At 42.1% G+C, this 19,078-nt stretch overlaps 2 protein-coding genes across 2 annotated transcripts in view; both read right to left on the bottom strand.

The window, feature by feature from the left end:
- The window catches only part of LOC143842725 (uncharacterized), a 121,077-nt gene extending 103,503 nt beyond the window's left edge, over nt 1-17,574 (bottom strand). Inside the window, exons 1-14 of the mRNA XM_077347888.1 lie at nt 17,425-17,574; nt 17,101-17,130; nt 16,754-16,756; nt 15,559-15,628; nt 14,869-14,922; nt 13,522-13,586; nt 13,380-13,409; nt 10,789-10,842; nt 9,998-10,067; nt 9,308-9,361; nt 7,264-7,317; nt 5,220-5,273; nt 3,182-3,235; nt 1,138-1,191 (exon numbers count right to left, since the gene is read on the bottom strand). Coding sequence (XP_077204003.1) covers nt 1,138-1,191; nt 3,182-3,235; nt 5,220-5,273; nt 7,264-7,317; nt 9,308-9,361; nt 9,998-10,067; nt 10,789-10,842; nt 13,380-13,409; nt 13,522-13,586; nt 14,869-14,922; nt 15,559-15,628; nt 16,754-16,756; nt 17,101-17,130; nt 17,425-17,574 — 796 coding nt within the window. The remainder of the gene's footprint in view (nt 1-1,137; nt 1,192-3,181; nt 3,236-5,219; nt 5,274-7,263; nt 7,318-9,307; nt 9,362-9,997; nt 10,068-10,788; nt 10,843-13,379; nt 13,410-13,521; nt 13,587-14,868; nt 14,923-15,558; nt 15,629-16,753; nt 16,757-17,100; nt 17,131-17,424) is intronic.
- DMBT1 (deleted in malignant brain tumors 1) overlaps nt 1-19,078 on the bottom strand; it is a 219,150-nt gene that overhangs the window by 187,430 nt on the left and 12,642 nt on the right. The window lies entirely within an intron of this gene.

The raw sequence follows: 19,078 nt of genomic DNA, 5'->3' as shown, positions 1-19,078 counted from the left end.
GACATATTCAAAGCATCTTCCTACCAGATGGCTGTCCGATTGGCGACGTGGTTTCTAAGAAAAAAATAAAGGTTAAGGTTACGATCACGATGCCAATACTTTCCACCTTTCAACTAAGAGGAGGTCTAAAGTTCTCCTTACCTGCTGAGGTCTGTGACCTTGTAGTTGCTCCTGGGCCTAAGGGTTGGAAACATCATAGGATATGTGTAAGAATGTAATAATCATTGATAAAATCGCCATCCACCTCTACTATATTACTGAGAAACATCACCAAGGAATTTTGAGGCATTTAAAATGATTTCTCTGACTTTCATGAATACCCCATCTAAGCAGGTAACTTCCCACCAAGTCCTACATGACGAACAACAGCTTGTGATTTTGTATCTCCCAGACACTTCTTTCCATATGTCCTAAGTGAACTCTTGAACTAATTATTCGGCCATCCAATGTAAGAGAAGGTAAGGCTATGCGAAACGAGCCGGAGGGGGTTGCTGAACTCAGTCAGATATTGACGTTGTGCCTCCCTCTCCTTTTCCACAACTCTGCATATCTAGAACTTGTCCATCCGCCCATTCCATCCTTCTTCTATACATTGAACAATATCCACTCGACTACCGGAAAATTGAGGTAGACCAGAGCTGCTTACCAGAAGATTCAGTCGCTGCCTTTTTACCTTCTAGAGGGAAAGAAAGAAGAATGATATAAGAAGTTACAGATTCCGCTATGAAGATAGAGATTCATATGTGCCACACCATTCCATTTTCCATCAAAACAGGTACAACTAGCTATACACTCGTGTGTAATGGGAGGAAAAATCAAAATGTTTATACTGTGATTGAAACCTCCGTGCTCTGCATAGTAGAATTTCATTTAAATAAGAAATAGGAAGACAGAGGAAGAAATCTGTTACAGAGAACAGTGTTCCCTAGAATCCTCTGTAGACAATTCCATTGACGCTGAAAACGTTTGAGGAATGAGCACGGTGCTAAAGGCTGGGACATATTCAAAGCATAGTCTTACCAGATGGCTGTCTGGTCGGCGACGTGGTTTCTAAGAAAAACATAAAGGTTAAGGTTACGATCAAGATGTCAATACTTTCCACCTGTAAAGTTAGAGGAGGTCTAAAGTTCTCCTTACCTGTTGAGGTGTGTGACCCTGCTGTGGTGTCTGACCCTGTAGTTACTCCTGTGCCTAAGGGTTAAAAACATCATAGGATATGTGTAAGAATGTAATAATCATTGATAAAATCGCAATAAACCTCTACTATAATCTTGAGAAACATCCCCAAGAAATGTTGAGGCATTTTAAATGATTTCTGTGACTTTCATAAATTCCCCATCTAAGCAGGTAACTTCCCACCAAGTCCTGATTGACGAACGACAGCTTGTGAGTTTGTATCTCCCAGACACTTCTTTCCATATGTCCTAAGTGAACCCTTGAACTAATTACTCGGCCATCCAATGTAAGAGAAGGTAAGGCTATGCGAAACGAGCCCCTATCATGGTTCAAGGTAGGGGGTTGCTGAACTCACTCAGATATTTACGAGAACGTTGTGACTCCCTCTCCTCCTTTACCACAATTCTGCATATCTAAAACTTGTCCATCCACCCAACCCATCCTTCATCTATACATTGAACAATATCCACTCGACTACCGGAAAATTGAGGTAGACCAGAGCTGCTTACCAGAAGATTCAGTGGCTGCCTTTTTACCATCTAGGGGACATGAAAGAAGAATAAGTATATAAGAAGTCACATATTCTGCTATGAAGATAGAGATTCATATGTGCCACAGCAGTTCCTATACATCAAAACAGGTACAACTAACCATACTCTCGTTTGCAACTGGAGGTTGGAATCAAAATGTTAATACTGTGATTGAAACTTTCGTGCTCTGCCTAGTATAATTTTGTTTAAAGAAGAAACAGGAAGAACGAGGAAGAAATCTCTGACAGAGAACAGAGTTCCCTAGAATCCTCTGTAGTCATTTCCATTGATGCTGAAAACTTTTGAGGAATGAGTACGGTGCTAACAGCTGGGACATATTCAAAGCATCTTCCTACCAGATGGCTGTCCGATTGGCGACGTGGTTTCTAAGAAAAAAATAAAGGTTAAGGTTACGATCACGATGCCAATACTTTCCACCTGTCAACTAAGAGGAGGTCTAAAGTTCTCCTTACCTGCTGAGGTCTGTGACCTTGTAGTTGCTCCTGGGCCTAAGGGTTGGAAACATCATAGGATATGTGTAAGAATGTAATAATCATTGATAAAATCGCCATCCACCTCTACTATATTACTGAGAAACATCACCAAGGAATTTTGAGGCATTTAAAATGATTTCTCTGACTTTCATGAATACCCCATCTAAGCAGGTAACTTCCCACCAAGTCCTACATGACGAACAACAGCTTGTGATTTTGTATCTCCCAGACACTTCTTTCCATATGTCCTAAGTGAACTCTTGAACTAATTATTCGGCCATCCAATGTACGAGAAGGTAAGGCTATGCGAAACGAGCCGGAGGGGGTTGCTGAACTCAGTCAGATATTGACGAGAACGTTGTGCCTCCCTCTCCTTTTCCACAACTCTGCATGTCTAGAACTTGTCCATCCGCCCATTCCATCCTTCTTCTATACATTGAATAATATCCACTCGACTACCGGAAAATTGAGGTAGACCAGAGCTGCTTACCAGAATATTCAGTCGCTGCCTTTTTACCTTCTAGAGGGAAAGAAAGAAGAATGATATAAGAAGTTACAGATTCCGCTATGAAGATAGAGATTCATATGTGCCACACCATTCCATTTTCCATCAAAACAGGTACAACTAGCTATACACTCGTGTGTAATGGGAGGAAAAATCAAAATGTTTATACTGTGATTGAAACCTCCGTGCTCTGCATAGTAGAATTTCATTTAAATAAGAAATAGGAAGACAGAGGAAGAAATCTGTTACAGAGAACAGGGTTCCCTAGAATCCTCTGTAGACAATTCCATTGACGCTGAAAACGTTTGAGGAATGAGCACGGTGCTAAAGGCTGGGACATATTCAAAGCATAGTCTTACCAGATGGCTGTCTGGTCGGCGACGTGGTTTCTAAGAAAAATATAAAGGTTAAGGTTACGATCAAGATGTCAATACTTTCCACCTGTAAAGTTAGAGGAGGTCTAAAGTTCTCCTTACCTGTTGAGGTGTGTGACCCTGCTGTGGTGTCTGACCCTGTAGTTACTCCTGTGCCTAAGGGTTAAAAACATCATAGGATATGTGTAAGAATGTAATAATCATTGATAAAATCGCAATAAACCTCTACTATAATCTTGAGAAACATCCCCAAGAAATGTTGAGGCATTTTAAATGATTTCTGTGACTTTCATAAATTCCCCATCTAAGCAGGTAACTTCCCACCAAGTCCTGATTGACGAACGACAGCTTGTGAGTTTGTATCTCCCAGACACTTCTTCCCATATGTCCTAAGTGAACCCTTGAACTAATTACTCGGCCATCCAATGTAAGAGAAGGTAAGGCTATGCGAAACGAGCCCCTATCATGGTTCAAGGTAGGGGGTTGCTGAACTCACTCAGATATTTACGAGAACGTTGTGCCTCCCTCTCCTCCTTTACCACAATTCTGCATATCTAAAACTTGTCCATCCACCCAACCCATCCTTCATCTATACATTGAACAATATCCACTCGACTACCGGAAAATTGAGGTAGACCAGAGCTGCTTACCAGAAGATTCAGTGGCTGCCTTTTTACCATCTAGGGGACATGAAAGAAGAATAAGTATATAAGAAGTCACATATTCTGCTATGAAGATAGAGATTCATATGTGCCACAGCAGTTCCTATACATCAAAACAGGTACAACTAACCATACTCTCGTTTGCAACTGGAGGTTGGAATCAAAATGTTAATACTGTGATTGAAACCTTCGTGCTCTGCCTAGTATAATTTTGTTTAAAGAAGAAACAGGAAGAACGAGGAAGAAATCTCTGACAGAGAACAGAGTTCCCTAGAATCCTCTGTAGTCATTTCCATTGATGCTGAAAACTTTTGAGGAATGAGTACGGTGCTAACAGCTGGGACATATTCAAAGCATCTTCCTACCAGATGGCTGTCCGATTGGCGACGTGGTTTCTAAGAAAAAAATAAAGGTTAAGGTTACGATCACGATGCCAATACTTTCCACCTTTCAACTAAGAGGAGGTCTAAAGTTCTCCTTACCTGCTGAGGTCTGTGACCTTGTAGTTGCTCCTGGGCCTAAGGGTTGGAAACATCATAGGATATGTGTAAGAATGTAATAATCATTGATAAAATCGCCATCCACCTCTACTATATTACTGAGAAACATCACCAAGGAATTTTGAGGCATTTAAAATGATTTCTCTGACTTTCATGAATACCCCATCTAAGCAGGTAACTTCCCACCAAGTCCTACATGACGAACAACAGCTTGTGATTTTGTATCTCCCAGACACTTCTTTCCATATGTCCTAAGTGAACTCTTGAACTAATTATTCGGCCATCCAATGTAAGAGAAGGTAAGGCTATGCGAAACGAGCCGGAGGGGGTTGCTGAACTCAGTCAGATATTGACGTTGTGCCTCCCTCTCCTTTTCCACAACTCTGCATATCTAGAACTTGTCCATCCGCCCATTCCATCCTTCTTCTATACATTGAACAATATCCACTCGACTACCGGAAAATTGAGGTAGACCAGAGCTGCTTACCAGAAGATTCAGTCGCTGCCTTTTTACCTTCTAGAGGGAAAGAAAGAAGAATGATATAAGAAGTTACAGATTCCGCTATGAAGATAGAGATTCATATGTGCCACACCATTCCATTTTCCATCAAAACAGGTACAACTAGCTATACACTCGTGTGTAATGGGAGGAAAAATCAAAATGTTTATACTGTGATTGAAACCTCCGTGCTCTGCATAGTAGAATTTCATTTAAATAAGAAATAGGAAGACAGAGGAAGAAATCTGTTACAGAGAACAGTGTTCCCTAGAATCCTCTGTAGACAATTCCATTGACGCTGAAAACGTTTGAGGAATGAGCACGGTGCTAAAGGCTGGGACATATTCAAAGCATAGTCTTACCAGATGGCTGTCTGGTCGGCGACGTGGTTTCTAAGAAAAACATAAAGGTTAAGGTTACGATCAAGATGTCAATACTTTCCACCTGTAAAGTTAGAGGAGGTCTAAAGTTCTCCTTACCTGTTGAGGTGTGTGACCCTGCTGTGGTGTCTGACCCTGTAGTTACTCCTGTGCCTAAGGGTTAAAAACATCATAGGATATGTGTAAGAATGTAATAATCATTGATAAAATCGCAATAAACCTCTACTATAATCTTGAGAAACATCCCCAAGAAATGTTGAGGCATTTTAAATGATTTCTGTGACTTTCATAAATTCCCCATCTAAGCAGGTAACTTCCCACCAAGTCCTGATTGACGAACGACAGCTTGTGAGTTTGTATCTCCCAGACACTTCTTTCCATATGTCCTAAGTGAACCCTTGAACTAATTACTCGGCCATCCAATGTAAGAGAAGGTAAGGCTATGCGAAACGAGCCCCTATCATGGTTCAAGGTAGGGGGTTGCTGAACTCACTCAGATATTTACGAGAACGTTGTGACTCCCTCTCCTCCTTTACCACAATTCTGCATATCTAAAACTTGTCCATCCACCCAACCCATCCTTCATCTATACATTGAACAATATCCACTCGACTACCGGAAAATTGAGGTAGACCAGAGCTGCTTACCAGAAGATTCAGTGGCTGCCTTTTTACCATCTAGGGGACATGAAAGAAGAATAAGTATATAAGAAGTCACATATTCTGCTATGAAGATAGAGATTCATATGTGCCACAGCAGTTCCTATACATCAAAACAGGTACAACTAACCATACTCTCGTTTGCAACTGGAGGTTGGAATCAAAATGTTAATACTGTGATTGAAACTTTCGTGCTCTGCCTAGTATAATTTTGTTTAAAGAAGAAACAGGAAGAACGAGGAAGAAATCTCTGACAGAGAACAGAGTTCCCTAGAATCCTCTGTAGTCATTTCCATTGATGCTGAAAACTTTTGAGGAATGAGTACGGTGCTAACAGCTGGGACATATTCAAAGCATCTTCCTACCAGATGGCTGTCCGATTGGCGACGTGGTTTCTAAGAAAAAAATAAAGGTTAAGGTTACGATCACGATGCCAATACTTTCCACCTTTCAACTAAGAGGAGGTCTAAAGTTCTCCATACCTGCTGAGGTCTGTGACCTTGTAGTTGCTCCTGGGCCTAAGGGTTGGAAACATCATAGGATATGTGTAAGAATGTAATAATCATTGATAAAATCGCCATCCACCTCTACTATATTACTGAGAAACATCACCAAGGAATTTTGAGGCATTTAAAATGATTTCTCTGACTTTCATGAATACCCCATCTAAGCAGGTAACTTCCCACCAAGTCCTACATGACGAACAACAGCTTGTGATTTTGTATCTCCCAGACACTTCTTTCCATATGTCCTAAGTGAACTCTTGAACTAATTATTCGGCCATCCAATGTACGAGAATGTAAGGCTATGCGAAACGAGCCGGAGGGGGTTGCTGAACTCAGTCAGATATTGACGAGAACGTTGTGCCTCCCTCTCCTTTTCCACAACTCTGCATGTCTAGAACTTGTCCATCCGCCCATTCCATCCTTCTTCTATACATTGAATAATATCCACTCGACTACCGGAAAATTGAGGTAGACCAGAGCTGCTTACCAGAAGATTCAGTCGCTGCCTTTTTACCTTCTATGAGGAAAGAAAGAAGAATGATATAAGAAGTTACAGATTCCGCTATGAAGATAGAGATTCATATGTGCCACACCATTCCATTTTCCATCAAAACAGGTACAACTAGCTATACACTCGTGTGTAATGGGAGGAAAAATCAAAATGTTTATACTGTGATTGAAACCTCCGTGCTCTACATAGTAGAATTTCATTTAAATAAGAAATAGGAAGACAGAGGAAGAAATCTGTTACAGAGAACAGTGTTCCCTAGAATCCTCTGTAGACAATTCCATTGACGCTGAAAACGTTTGAGGAATGAGCACGGTGCTAAAGGCTGGGACATATTCAAAGCATAGTCTTACCAGATGGCTGTCTGGTCGGCGACGTGGTTTCTAAGAAAAATATAAAGGTTAAGGTTACGATCAAGATGTCAATACTTTCCACCTGTAAAGTTAGAGGAGGTCTAAAGTTCTCCTTACCTGTTGAGGTGTGTGACCCTGCTGTGGTGTCTGACCCTGTAGTTACTCCTGTGCCTAAGGGTTAAAAACATCATAGGATATGTGTAAGAATGTAATAATCATTGATAAAATCGCAATAAACCTCTACTATAATCTTGAGAAACATCCCCAAGAAATGTTGAGGCATTTTAAATGATTTCTGTGACTTTCATAAATTCCCCATCTAAGCAGGTAACTTCCCACCAAGTCCTGATTGACGAACGACAGCTTGTGAGTTTGTATCTCCCAGACACTTCTTCCCATATGTCCTAAGTGAACCCTTGAAGTAATTACTCGGCCATCCAATGTAAGAGAAGGTAAGGCTATGCGAAACGAGCCCCTATCATGGTTCAAGGTAGGTGGTTGCTGAACTCACTCAGATATTTACGAGAACGTTGTGACTCCCTCTCCTCCTTTACCACAATTCTGCATCTCTAAAACTTGTCCATCCACCCAACCCATCCTTCATCTATACATTGAACAATATCCACTCGACTACCGGAAAATTGAGGTAGACCAGAGCTGCTTACCAGAAGATTCAGTGGCTGCCTTTTTACCATCTAGGGGACATGAAAGAAGAATAAGTATATAAGAAGTCACATATTCTGCTATGAAGATAGAGATTCATATGTGCCACAGCAGTTCCTATACATCAAAACAGGTACAACTAACCATACTCTCGTTTGCAACTGGAGGTTGGAATCAAAATGTTAATACTGTGATTGAAACTTTCGTGCTCTGCCTAGTATAATTTTGTTTAAAGAAGAAACAGGAAGAACGAGGAAGAAATCTCTGACAGAGAACAGAGTTCCCTAGTATCCTCTGTAGTCATTTCCATTGATGCTGAAAACTTTTGAGGAATGAGTACGGTGCTAACAGCTGGGACATATTCAAAGCATCTTCCTACCAGATGGCTGTCCGATTGGCGACGTGGTTTCTAAGAAAAAAATAAAGGTTAAGGTTACGATCACGATGCCAATACTTTCCACCTTTCAACTAAGAGGAGGTCTAAAGTTCTCCTTACCTGCTGAGGTCTGTGACCTTGTAGTTGCTCCTGGGCCTAAGGGTTGGAAACATCATAGGATATGTGTAAGAATGTAATAATCATTGATAAAATCGCCATCCACCTCTACTATATTACTGAGAAACATCACCAAGGAATTTTGAGGCATTTAAAATGATTTCTCTGACTTTCATGAATACCCCATCTAAGCAGGTAACTTCCCACCAAGTCCTACATGACGAACAACAGCTTGTGATTTTGTATCTCCCAGACACTTCTTTCCATATGTCCTAAGTGAACTCTTGAACTAATTATTCGGCCATCCAATGTACGAGAATGTAAGGCTATGCGAAACGAGCCGGAGGGGGTTGCTGAACTCAGTCAGATATTGACGAGAACGTTGTGCCTCCCTCTCCTTTTCCACAACTCTGCATGTCTAGAACTTGTCCATCCGCCCATTCCATCCTTCTTCTATACATTGAATAATATCCACTCGACTACCGGAAAATTGAGGTAGACCAGAGCTGCTTACCAGAAGATTCAGTCGCTGCCTTTTTACCTTCTATGGGGAAAGAAAGAAGAATGATATAAGAAGTTACAGATTCCGCTATGAAGATAGAGATTCATATGTGCCACACCATTCCATTTTCCATCAAAACAGGTACAACTAGCTATACACTCGTGTGTAATGGGAGGAAAAATCAAAATGTTTGTACTGTGATTGAAACCTCCGTGCTCTGCATAGTAGAATTTCATTTAAATAAGAAATAGGAAGACAGAGGAAGAAATCTGTTACAGAGAACAGTGTTCCCTAGAATCCTCTGTAGACAATTCCATTGACGCTGAAAACGTTTGAGGAATGAGCACGGTGCTAAAGGCTGGGACATATTCAAAGCATAGTCTTACCAGATGGCTGTCTGGTCGGCGACGTGGTTTCTAAGAAAAATATAAAGGTTAAGGTTACGATCAAGATGTCAATACTTTCCACCTGTAAAGTTAGAGGAGGTCTAAAGTTCTCCTTACCTGTTGAGGTGTGTGACCCTGCTGTGGTGTCTGACCCTGTAGTTACTCCTGTGCCTAAGGGTTAAAAACATCATAGGATATGTGTAAGAATGTAATAATCATTGATAAAATCGCAATAAACCTCTACTATAATCTTGAGAAACATCCCCAAGAAATGTTGAGGCATTTTAAATGATTTCTGTGACTTTCATAAATTCCCCATCTAAGCAGGTAACTTCCCACCAAGTCCTGATTGACGAACGACAGCTTGTGAGTTTGTATCTCCCAGACACTTCTTCCCATATGTCCTAAGTGAACCCTTGAAGTAATTACTCGGCCATCCAATGTAAGAGAAGGTAAGGCTATGCGAAACGAGCCCCTATCATGGTTCAAGGTAGGGGGTTGCTGAACTCACTCAGATATTTACGAGAACGTTGTGCCTCCCTCTCCTCCTTTACCACAATTCTGCATATCTAAAACTTGTCCATCCACCCAACCCATCCTTCATCTATACATTGAACAATATCCACTCGACTACCGGAAAATTGAGGTAGACCAGAGCTGCTTACCAGAAGATTCAGTGGCTGCCTTTTTACCATCTAGGGGACATGAAAGAAGAATAAGTATATAAGAAGTCACATATTCTGCTATGAAGATAGAGATTCATATGTGCCACAGCAGTTCCTATACATCAAAACAGGTACAACTAACCATACTCTCGTTTGCAACTGGAGGTTGGAATCAAAATGTTAATACTGTGATTGAAACCTTCGTGCTCTGCCTAGTAGAATTTTGTTTAAAGAAGAAACAGGAAGAAGGAGGAAGAAATCTCTGACAGAGAACAGAGTTCCCTAGAATCCTCTGTAGTCATTTACATTGATGCTGAAAACTTTTGAGGAATGAGTACGGTGCTAACAGCTGGGACATATTCAAAGCATCTTCCTACCAGATGGCTGTCCGGTTGGCGACGTGGTTTCTAAGAAAAAAATAAAGGTTAAGGTTACGATCACGATGCCAATACTTTCCACCTGTCAACTAAGAGGAGGTCTGAAGTTCTCCATACCTGCTGAGGTCTGTGACCTTGTAGTTGCTCCTGGGCCTAAGGGTTGGAAACATCATAGGATATGTGTAAGAATGTAATAAACATTGATAAAATTGCCATCCACCTCTACTATATTACTGAGAAACATCACAAAGAAATTTTGAGGCATTTTCATCTCCGTGCTCTGCATAGTAGAATTTCGTTTAAAGAAGAAAGAGGAAGAAATCTGTGACAGAGAACAGAGTTCCCTAGAATCCTCTGTAGACACTTCCATTGATGCTGAAAACTTTTGAGGAATGAGCACGGTGCTAAAGACTGGGACATATTCAAAGCGTAGTCTTACCAGATGGCTGTCTGGTTGGTGACGTGGTTTCTAAGAAAAATATAAAGGTTAAGGTTACGGTCAAGATGTCAATACTTTCCACCTGTAAAGTTAGAGGAGGTCTAAAGTTCTCCTTACCTGTTGAGGTGTGTGACCCTGCTGCGGTTTGTGACCCTGTAGTTGCTCCTGTGCCTAAGGGTTAAAAACATCATAGGATATGTGTAAGAATGTAATAATCATTGATAAAATCGTCATTCACATCTACTATATTACTGAGAAACATCGCCAAGATATTTTGAGGCATTTAAAATGATTTCTCTGACTTTCATGAATACCCCATCTAAGCAGGTAACTTCCCACCAAGTCCTAATTGACGAACAACAGCTTGTAATTTTATATCTCCCAGACACTTCTTTCCATATGTCCTAAGTGAACTCTTGAACTAATTACTCGGCCATCCAATATAAGAGAAGGTAAGGCTATGTGAAACAACCCCCTATCATGGTTCAACGTAGGGGGTTGCTGAACTCAGTCAGATATTGACGATAACATTGTGCCTCCCTCTCCTCCTTTTCCACAATTCTGCATATCTAGAACTTGTCCATCCGCCCATTCCATCCTTCTTCTATACATTGAACAATATCCCCTCGACTACCGGAAAATTGAGGTAGACCAGAGCTGCTTACCAGAAGATTCAGTGGCTGCCTTTTTACTTTCTAGGGGACATGAAAGAAGAATAAGTATATAAGAAGTCACATATTCTGCTATGAAGATAGAGATTCATATGTGCCACAGCAGTTCCTTAACATCAAAACAGGTACAACTAACCATACTCTCGTTTCTAATGGGAGGTAGAATCAAATTGTTAATACTGTGATTGAAACCTCCGTGCTCTGCGTAGTAGAATTTTGTTTAAAGAAGAAACAGGAAGAACGAGGAAGTAATCTCTGACAGAGAACAGAGTTCCCTAGAATCATCTGTAGTCATTTCCATTGATGCTGAAAACTTTTGAGGAATGAGTACGGTGCTAACAGCTGGGACATATTCAAAGCATCTTCCTACCAGATGGCTGTCCGGTTGGCGACGTGGTTTCTAAGAAAAAAATAAAGGTTAAGGTTACGATCATGATGCCAATACTTTGCACCTGTCAACTAAGAGGAGGTCTAAAGTTCTCCTTACCTGCTGAGGTCTGTGATCTTGTAGTTGCTCCTGGGCCTAAGGGTTGGAAACATCATAGGATATGTGTAAGAATGTAATAATCATTGATAAAATTGCCATCCACCTCTACTATATTACTGAGACCCATCACCAAGAAATTTTGAGGCATTTTCAATGATTTCTCTGACTTTCATGAATACCCCATCTAAGCAGGTAACTTCCCACCAAGTACTACTTAACAAACAACAGCTTGTGATTTTATATCTCCCAGACACTTCTTTCCATATGTCCTAAGTGAACTCTTGAACTACTTATTCGTCCATCCAATGTACGAGAAGGTAAGGCTATGCGAAATGAGCCGCAGGGGGTTGCTGAACTCAGTCAGATATTTACGAGAACGTTGTGCCTCCCTCTCCTTTTCCACAACTCTGCATATCTAGAACTTGTCCATCCGCCCATTCCATCCTTCTTCTATTCATTGAACAATATCCACTTGACTACCGGAAAATTGAGGTAGACCAGAGCTGCTTACCAGAAGTTTCAGTGGCTGCCTTTTTACCTTCTAGGGGACAAAAAAGAAGAATTATATAAGAAGTCACAGATTCCGCTATGAAGATAGAGATTCATATGTGCCACACCATTCCCTTTTCCATCAAAACAGGTACAACTAGCTATACACTCGTGTGTAATGGCAGGAAAAATCAAAATGTTTGTACTGTGATTGAAACCTCCGTGCTCTGCATAGTAGAATTTCGTTTAAATAAGAAATAGGAAAAACGAGGAAGAAATCTGTGACAGAGAACAGAGTTCCCTAGAATCCTCTGTAGACACTTCCATTGATGCTGAAAACTTTTGAGGAATGAGCACGGTGCTAAAGGCTGGGACATATTCAAAGCATAGTCTTACCAGATGGCTGTCTGGTTGGCGACGTGGTTTCTAAGAAAAATATAAAGGTTAAGGTTACGGTCAAGATGTCAATACTTTCCACCTGTAAAGTTAGAGGAGGTCTAAAGTTCTCCTTACCTGTGGAGGTGTGTGACCCTGCTGTGGTGTGTGACCCTGTAGTTGCTCCTGTGCCTAAGGGTTAAAAACATCATAGGATATGTGTAAGAATGTAATAATCATTGAAAAAATCACAATAAACCTCTACTATATTCTTGAGAAACATCCCCAAGAAATGTTGAGGCATTTTAAATGATTTCTGTGACTTTCATAAATTCCCCATCTAAGCAGGTAACTTCCCACCAAGTCCTGATTGACGAACGACAGCTTGTGAGTTTGTATCTCCCAGACACTTCTTTCCATATGTCCTAAGTGAACCCTTGAACTAATTACTCGGCCATCCAATGTAAGAGAAGGTAAGGCTATGCGAAACGAGCCCCTATCATGGTTCAAGGTAGGGGGTTGCTGAACTCACTCAGATATTTACGAGAACGTTGTGCCTCCCTCTCCTCCTTTACCACAATTCTGCATATCTAAAACTTGTCCATCCACCCAACCCATCCTTCATCTATACATTGAACAATATCCACTCGACTACCGGAAAATTGAGGTAGACCAGAGCTGCTTACCAGAAGATTCAGTGGCTGCCTTTGTTCCTTCTAGGGAACAAGAAGGAAGAGTAAGTATGTAAGAAGTCACAGATTCCACTATGAAGTTAGAAATTCATATGTGCCACATCAGTTCGTTTCCATCAAAACAGGTACAACTAACTGTACTCTCGTTTGTAACGGGAGGTAAATACAAAATGGTTATACTGTGACTGAAAGCTCCGTATTCTGCATAGTAGAATTTTGTTTAAAGAAGAAACAGGAAGAACGAGGAAGAAATCTCTGACAGAGAACAGAGTTCCCTAGAATCCTCTGTAGTCATTTCCATTGATGCTGAAAACTTTTGAGGAATGAGTACGGTGCTAACGGCTGGGACATATTCAAAGCATCTTCCTACCAGATGGCTGTCCGATTGGCGACGTGGTTTCTAAGAAAAAAATAAAGGTTAAGGTTACGATCACGATGCCAATACTTTCCACCTTTCAACTAAGAGGAGGTCTAAAGTTCTCCTTACCTGCTGAGGTCTGTGACCTTGTAGTTGCTCCTGGGCCTAAGGGTTGGAAACATCATAGGATTTGTGTAAGAATGTAATAATCATTGATAAAATCGCCATCCACCTCTACTATATTACTGAGAAACATCACCAAGGAATTTTGAGGCATTTAAAATGATTTCTCTGACTTTCATGAATACCCCATCTAAGCAGGTAACTTCCCACCAAGTCCTACATGACGAACAACAGCTTGTGATTTTGTATCTCCCAGACACTTCTTTCCATATGTCCTAAGTGAACTCTTGAACTAATTATTCGGCCATCCAATGTACGAGAAGGTAAGGCTATGCGAAACGAGCCGGAGGGGGTTGCTGAACTCAGTCAGATATTGACGTTGTGCCTCCCTCTCCTTTTCCACAACTCTGCATATCTAGAACTTGTCCATCCGCCCATTCCATCCTTCTTCTATACATTGAACAATATCCACTCGACTACCGGAAAATTGAGGTAGACCAGAGCTGCTTACCAGAAGATTCAGTCGCTGCCTTTTTACCTTCTATGGGGAAAGAAAGAAGAATGATATAAGAAGTTACAGATTCCGCTATGAAGATAGAGATTCATATGTGCCACACCATTCCATTTTCCATCAAAACAGGTACAACTAGCTATACACTCGTGTGTAATGGGAGGAAAAATCAAAATGTTTATACTGTGATTGAAACCTCCGTGCTCTGCATAGTAGAATTTCATTTAAATAAGAAATAGGAAGACAGAGGAAGAAATCTGTTACAGAGAACAGTGTTCCCTAGAATCCTCTGTAGACAATTCCATTGACGCTGAAAACGTTTGAGGAATGAGCACGGTGCTAAAGGCTGGGACATATTCAAAGCATAGTCTTACCAGATGGCTGTCTGGTCGGCGACGTGGTTTCTAAGAAAAATATAAAGGTTAAGGTTACGATCAAGATGTCAATACTTTCCACCTGTAAAGTTAGAGGAGGTCTAAAGTTCTCCTTACCTGTTGAGGTGTGTGACCCTGCTGTGGTGTCTGACCCTGTAGTTACTCCTGTGCCTAAGGGTTAAAAACATCATAGGATATGTGTAAGAATGTAATAATCATTGATAAAATCGCAATAAACCTCTACTATAATCTTGAGAAACATCCCCAAGAAATGTTGAGGCATTTTAAATGATTTCTGTGACTTTCATAAATTCCCCATCTAAGCAGGTAACTTCCCACCAAGTCCTGATTGACGAACGACAGCTTGTGAGTTTGTATCTCCCAGACACTTCTTCCCATATGTCCTAAGTGAACCCTTGAAGTAATTACTCGGCCATCCAATGTAAGAGAAGGTAAGGCTATGCGAAACGAGCCCCTATCATGGTTCAAGGTAGGGGGTTGCTGAACTCACTCAGATATTTACGAGAACGTTGTGCCTCCCTCTCCTCCTTTACCACAATTCTGCATATCTAAAACTTGTCCATCCACCCAACCCATCCTTCATCTATACATTGAACAATATCCACTCGACTACCGGAAAATTGAGGTAGACCAGAGCTGCTTACCAGAAGATTCAGTGGCTGCCTTTTTACCATCTAGGGGACATGAAAGAAGAATAAGTATATAAGAAGTCACATATTCTGCTATGAAGATAGAGATTCATATGTGCCACAGCAGTTCCTATACATCAAAACAGGTACAACTAACCATACTCTCGTTTGCAACTGGAGGTTGGAATCAAAATGTTAATACTGTGATTGAAACCTTCGTGCTCTGCCTAGTAGAATTTTGTTTAAAGAAGAAACAGGAAGAAGGAGGAAGAAATCTCTGACAGAGAACAGAGTTCCCTAGAATCCTCTGTAGTCATTTACATTGATGCTGAAAACTTTTGAGGAATGAGTACGGTGCTAACAGCTGGGACATATTCAAAGCATCTTCCTACCAGATGGCTGTCCGGTTGGCGACGTGGTTTCTAAGAAAAAAATAAAGGTTAAGGTTACGATCACGATGCCAATACTTTCCACCTGTCAACTAAGAGGAGGTCTGAAGTTCTCCATACCTGCTGAGGTCTGTGACCTTGTAGTTGCTCCTGGGCCTAAGGGTTGGAAACATCATAGGATGTGTAAGAATGTAATAAACATTGATAAAATTGCCATCCACCTCTACTATATTACTGAGAAACATCACCAAGAAATTTTGAGGCATTTTCATCTCCGTGCTCTGCATAGTAGAATTTCGTTTAAAGAAGAAAGAGGAAGAAATCTGTGACAGAGAACAGAGTTCCCTAGAATCCTCTGTAGACACTTCCATTGATGCTGAAAACTTTTGAGGAATGAGCTCCTTACCTGCTGAGGTCTGTGACCTTGTAGTTGCTCCTGGGCCTAAGGGTTGGAAACATCATAGGATTTGTGTAAGAATGTAATAATCATTGATAAAATCGCCATCCACCTCTACTATATTACTGAGAAACATCACCAAGGAATTTTGAGGCATTTTAAATGATTTCTCTGACTTTCATGAATACCCCATCTAAGCAGGTAACTTCCCACCAAGTCCTGATTGACGAACGACAGCTTTTGACTTTGTATCTGCCAGCCACTTCTTTCCATATGTCCTAAGTGAACTCTTGAACTAATTACTCGGCTGTCCAATGTACAAGAAAGTAAGGCGATGCGAAAGAAGCCCCTATCATAGTTCAACGTAGGGGGTTGCTGAACTCAGTCAGATATTGACGATAATATTGTGCCTCCCTCTCCTCCTTTCCCACAATTCTGTATATCTAGAACTTGTGCATCCGCCCATTCCATCCTTCTTCTATACATTGAACAATATCCACTCGACTACCGGAAAATTGAGGTAGACCAGAGCTGCTTACCAGAAGATTCAGTGGCTGCCTTTTTACCTTCTAGGGGACAAGAAAGAAGAATTACATAAGAAGTCACCAATTCCGCTATGAAGATAGAGATTCATATGTGCCACACCATTCCCTTTCCCATCAAAACAGGTACAACCAGCCATACGCTTGGGTGTAACGGGAGGTAAAATCAAAATGGTGATACTGTAATTGAAACCTCTGTGCTCTGCGTAGTAGAATTTTGTTTATAGAAAAAACAGGAAGAACGAGTTAGAAATCTCTGGCAGAGAACAGAGTTCCCTAGAATCCTCTGTAGTCATTTCCATTGATTCTGAAAACTTTTGAGGAATGAGCACGGTGCTAAAGGCTGGGACATATTCAAAGCGTAGTCTTACCAGGTGGCTGTCTGGTTGGCGACGTGGTTTCTAAGAAATAAAAAAAAAAGGTTAAGGTTACGATCAAGATGGCAATACTTTCCACCTGTCAACTAAGAGGAGGTCTAAAGTTCTCCTTACCTGCTGAGGTCTGTGACCTTGTAGTTGCTCCTGGGCCTAAGGGTTGCAAACATCATAGGATTTGTGTAAGAATGTAATAATCATTGATAAAATCGCCATCCACCTCTACTATATTACTGAGAAACATCGCCAAGAAATTTTGAGGCATTTTAAATGATTTCTCTGACTTTCATGAATACAACATCTAAGCAGGTAACTTCCCACCACATCCTGATTGACGAACGACAGCTTGTGACTTTGTATCTGCCAGCTACTTCTTTCCATATCTCCTAAGCGAACCCTTGAACTAATTACTCGGCTGTCCAAAGTACGAGAAGGTAAGGCTATGCGAAACCAGCTCCTATCATAGTTCATTATTATTATTATTATTTATTATTTATTTGATTTGTATGACCGCCGCTCTCGGAAACCGGCTCGCGGCGGTTCACAATGTTTTAATACAAATACAATATATTAACCATTAAAATTCCCCATTAAAACCCCATTAAAACAATGACTAAGTCACAATGATGGCGATTAAAACTATTCCCGTACAGGCCCACTGGATGAGCAGAAAGGAACGGAGGATAATTGGGCATAGGATGGAACACTCTGGGGAACCAGGTCAGTTTAGTACTGGCCTCCCCCCTCCGGGGAGAGGGGTCCGATCTTAGCCCCGAGCCATCACCCGGCCTTAGACAAACGCCTGGCGGAAGAGCTCCGTTTTGCAGGCTCTGCGGAACTCAGAGGGCTCCAACAGGGCCCGCAGCTCTTCAGGGAGCTCATTCCACCAGGTAGGGGCCAGGACCGAAAAGGCCCTGGCCCTTGTCGAGGCCAGGCGTGCCTCCCGGGGTCCTGGGATCATCAGCAGATTCTTACCCGCAGAGCGAAGTGCCCTGCGGGGGGCATAAGGAGATAGGCGGTCCCTCAAGTATGCAGGACCCAAGCCGCGTATAGTCTTAAAGGTTAGTACCAAAACCTTGAACCTGATCCGGAAACAAACTGGCAACCAGTGCAGCTGCTTCAGCAGAGGCTGAACATGGGACCTCCAAGATGATTTAGTGAGGACCCGTGCAGCTGCATTCTGTACCAGCTGTAACTTCCGGGTTAGAGACAAGGGTAGGCCCGCGTAGAGCGAGTTACAGAAGTCTAATCTAGAAGTAACCGTTGCATGGATCACAGTGGCCAGGTGTTCCGGGGGCAGGTAGGGCGCTAGTAGCCGAGCTTGGCGTAGATGGAGAAACGCCGTCCGGGCTACCTTAGTGACCTGGGCCTCCATGGAAAGTGAGGCATCCAGAATCACTCCCAAATTCCTGGCTTGGGGCACAGATGACAATTGTACCCCGTCCAGGCAGGGAAGACGCGCTTCCTGTTCCTGCTCCCTTCGGCCTAGCCAAAGGACCTCCGTCTTAGAGGGGTTGAGTCTCAGGCGGCTCTTCCTGATCCATCCAGCCACTGCTTCCAAACAACTGGCGAATTTTTCTGGGGGGAGATCTGGCCGGCCATCCATCAAGAGATAGAGCTGGGTATCATCAGCGTACTGGTGACACCCAAGCCCATAACTCCGTACCAGCTGAGCCAGGGGACGCATATAGATGTTAAATAACGTGGGGGAGAGCACCGCTCCCTGTGGCACCCCACATGGGAGTGCAAAGGAGTCGGATAACTCCTCCCCCACAGCGACCCTCTGTGATCTGTTCTCTAGAAAGGAGGATAGCCATTTAAGAGCCACCCTTCCAATCCCAGTATCAGCGAGGCGGTGAACCAAGAGCTCGTGGTCAACCACATCAAATGCGGCTGACAGGTCTAATAGCACGAGAATGGCCGACCCGCCCCGGTCCAGCTGGCGCCGGAGATCATCTGTCAGGGCGACCAGCAC

Source organism: Paroedura picta, chromosome 8 (genome assembly GCF_049243985.1).
Source record: "Paroedura picta isolate Pp20150507F chromosome 8, Ppicta_v3.0, whole genome shotgun sequence".
In the NCBI taxonomy this organism is placed as follows: Eukaryota; Metazoa; Chordata; class Lepidosauria; order Squamata; family Gekkonidae; genus Paroedura; species Paroedura picta.
This window is presented reverse-complemented; position numbering and strand designations above follow the sequence as displayed.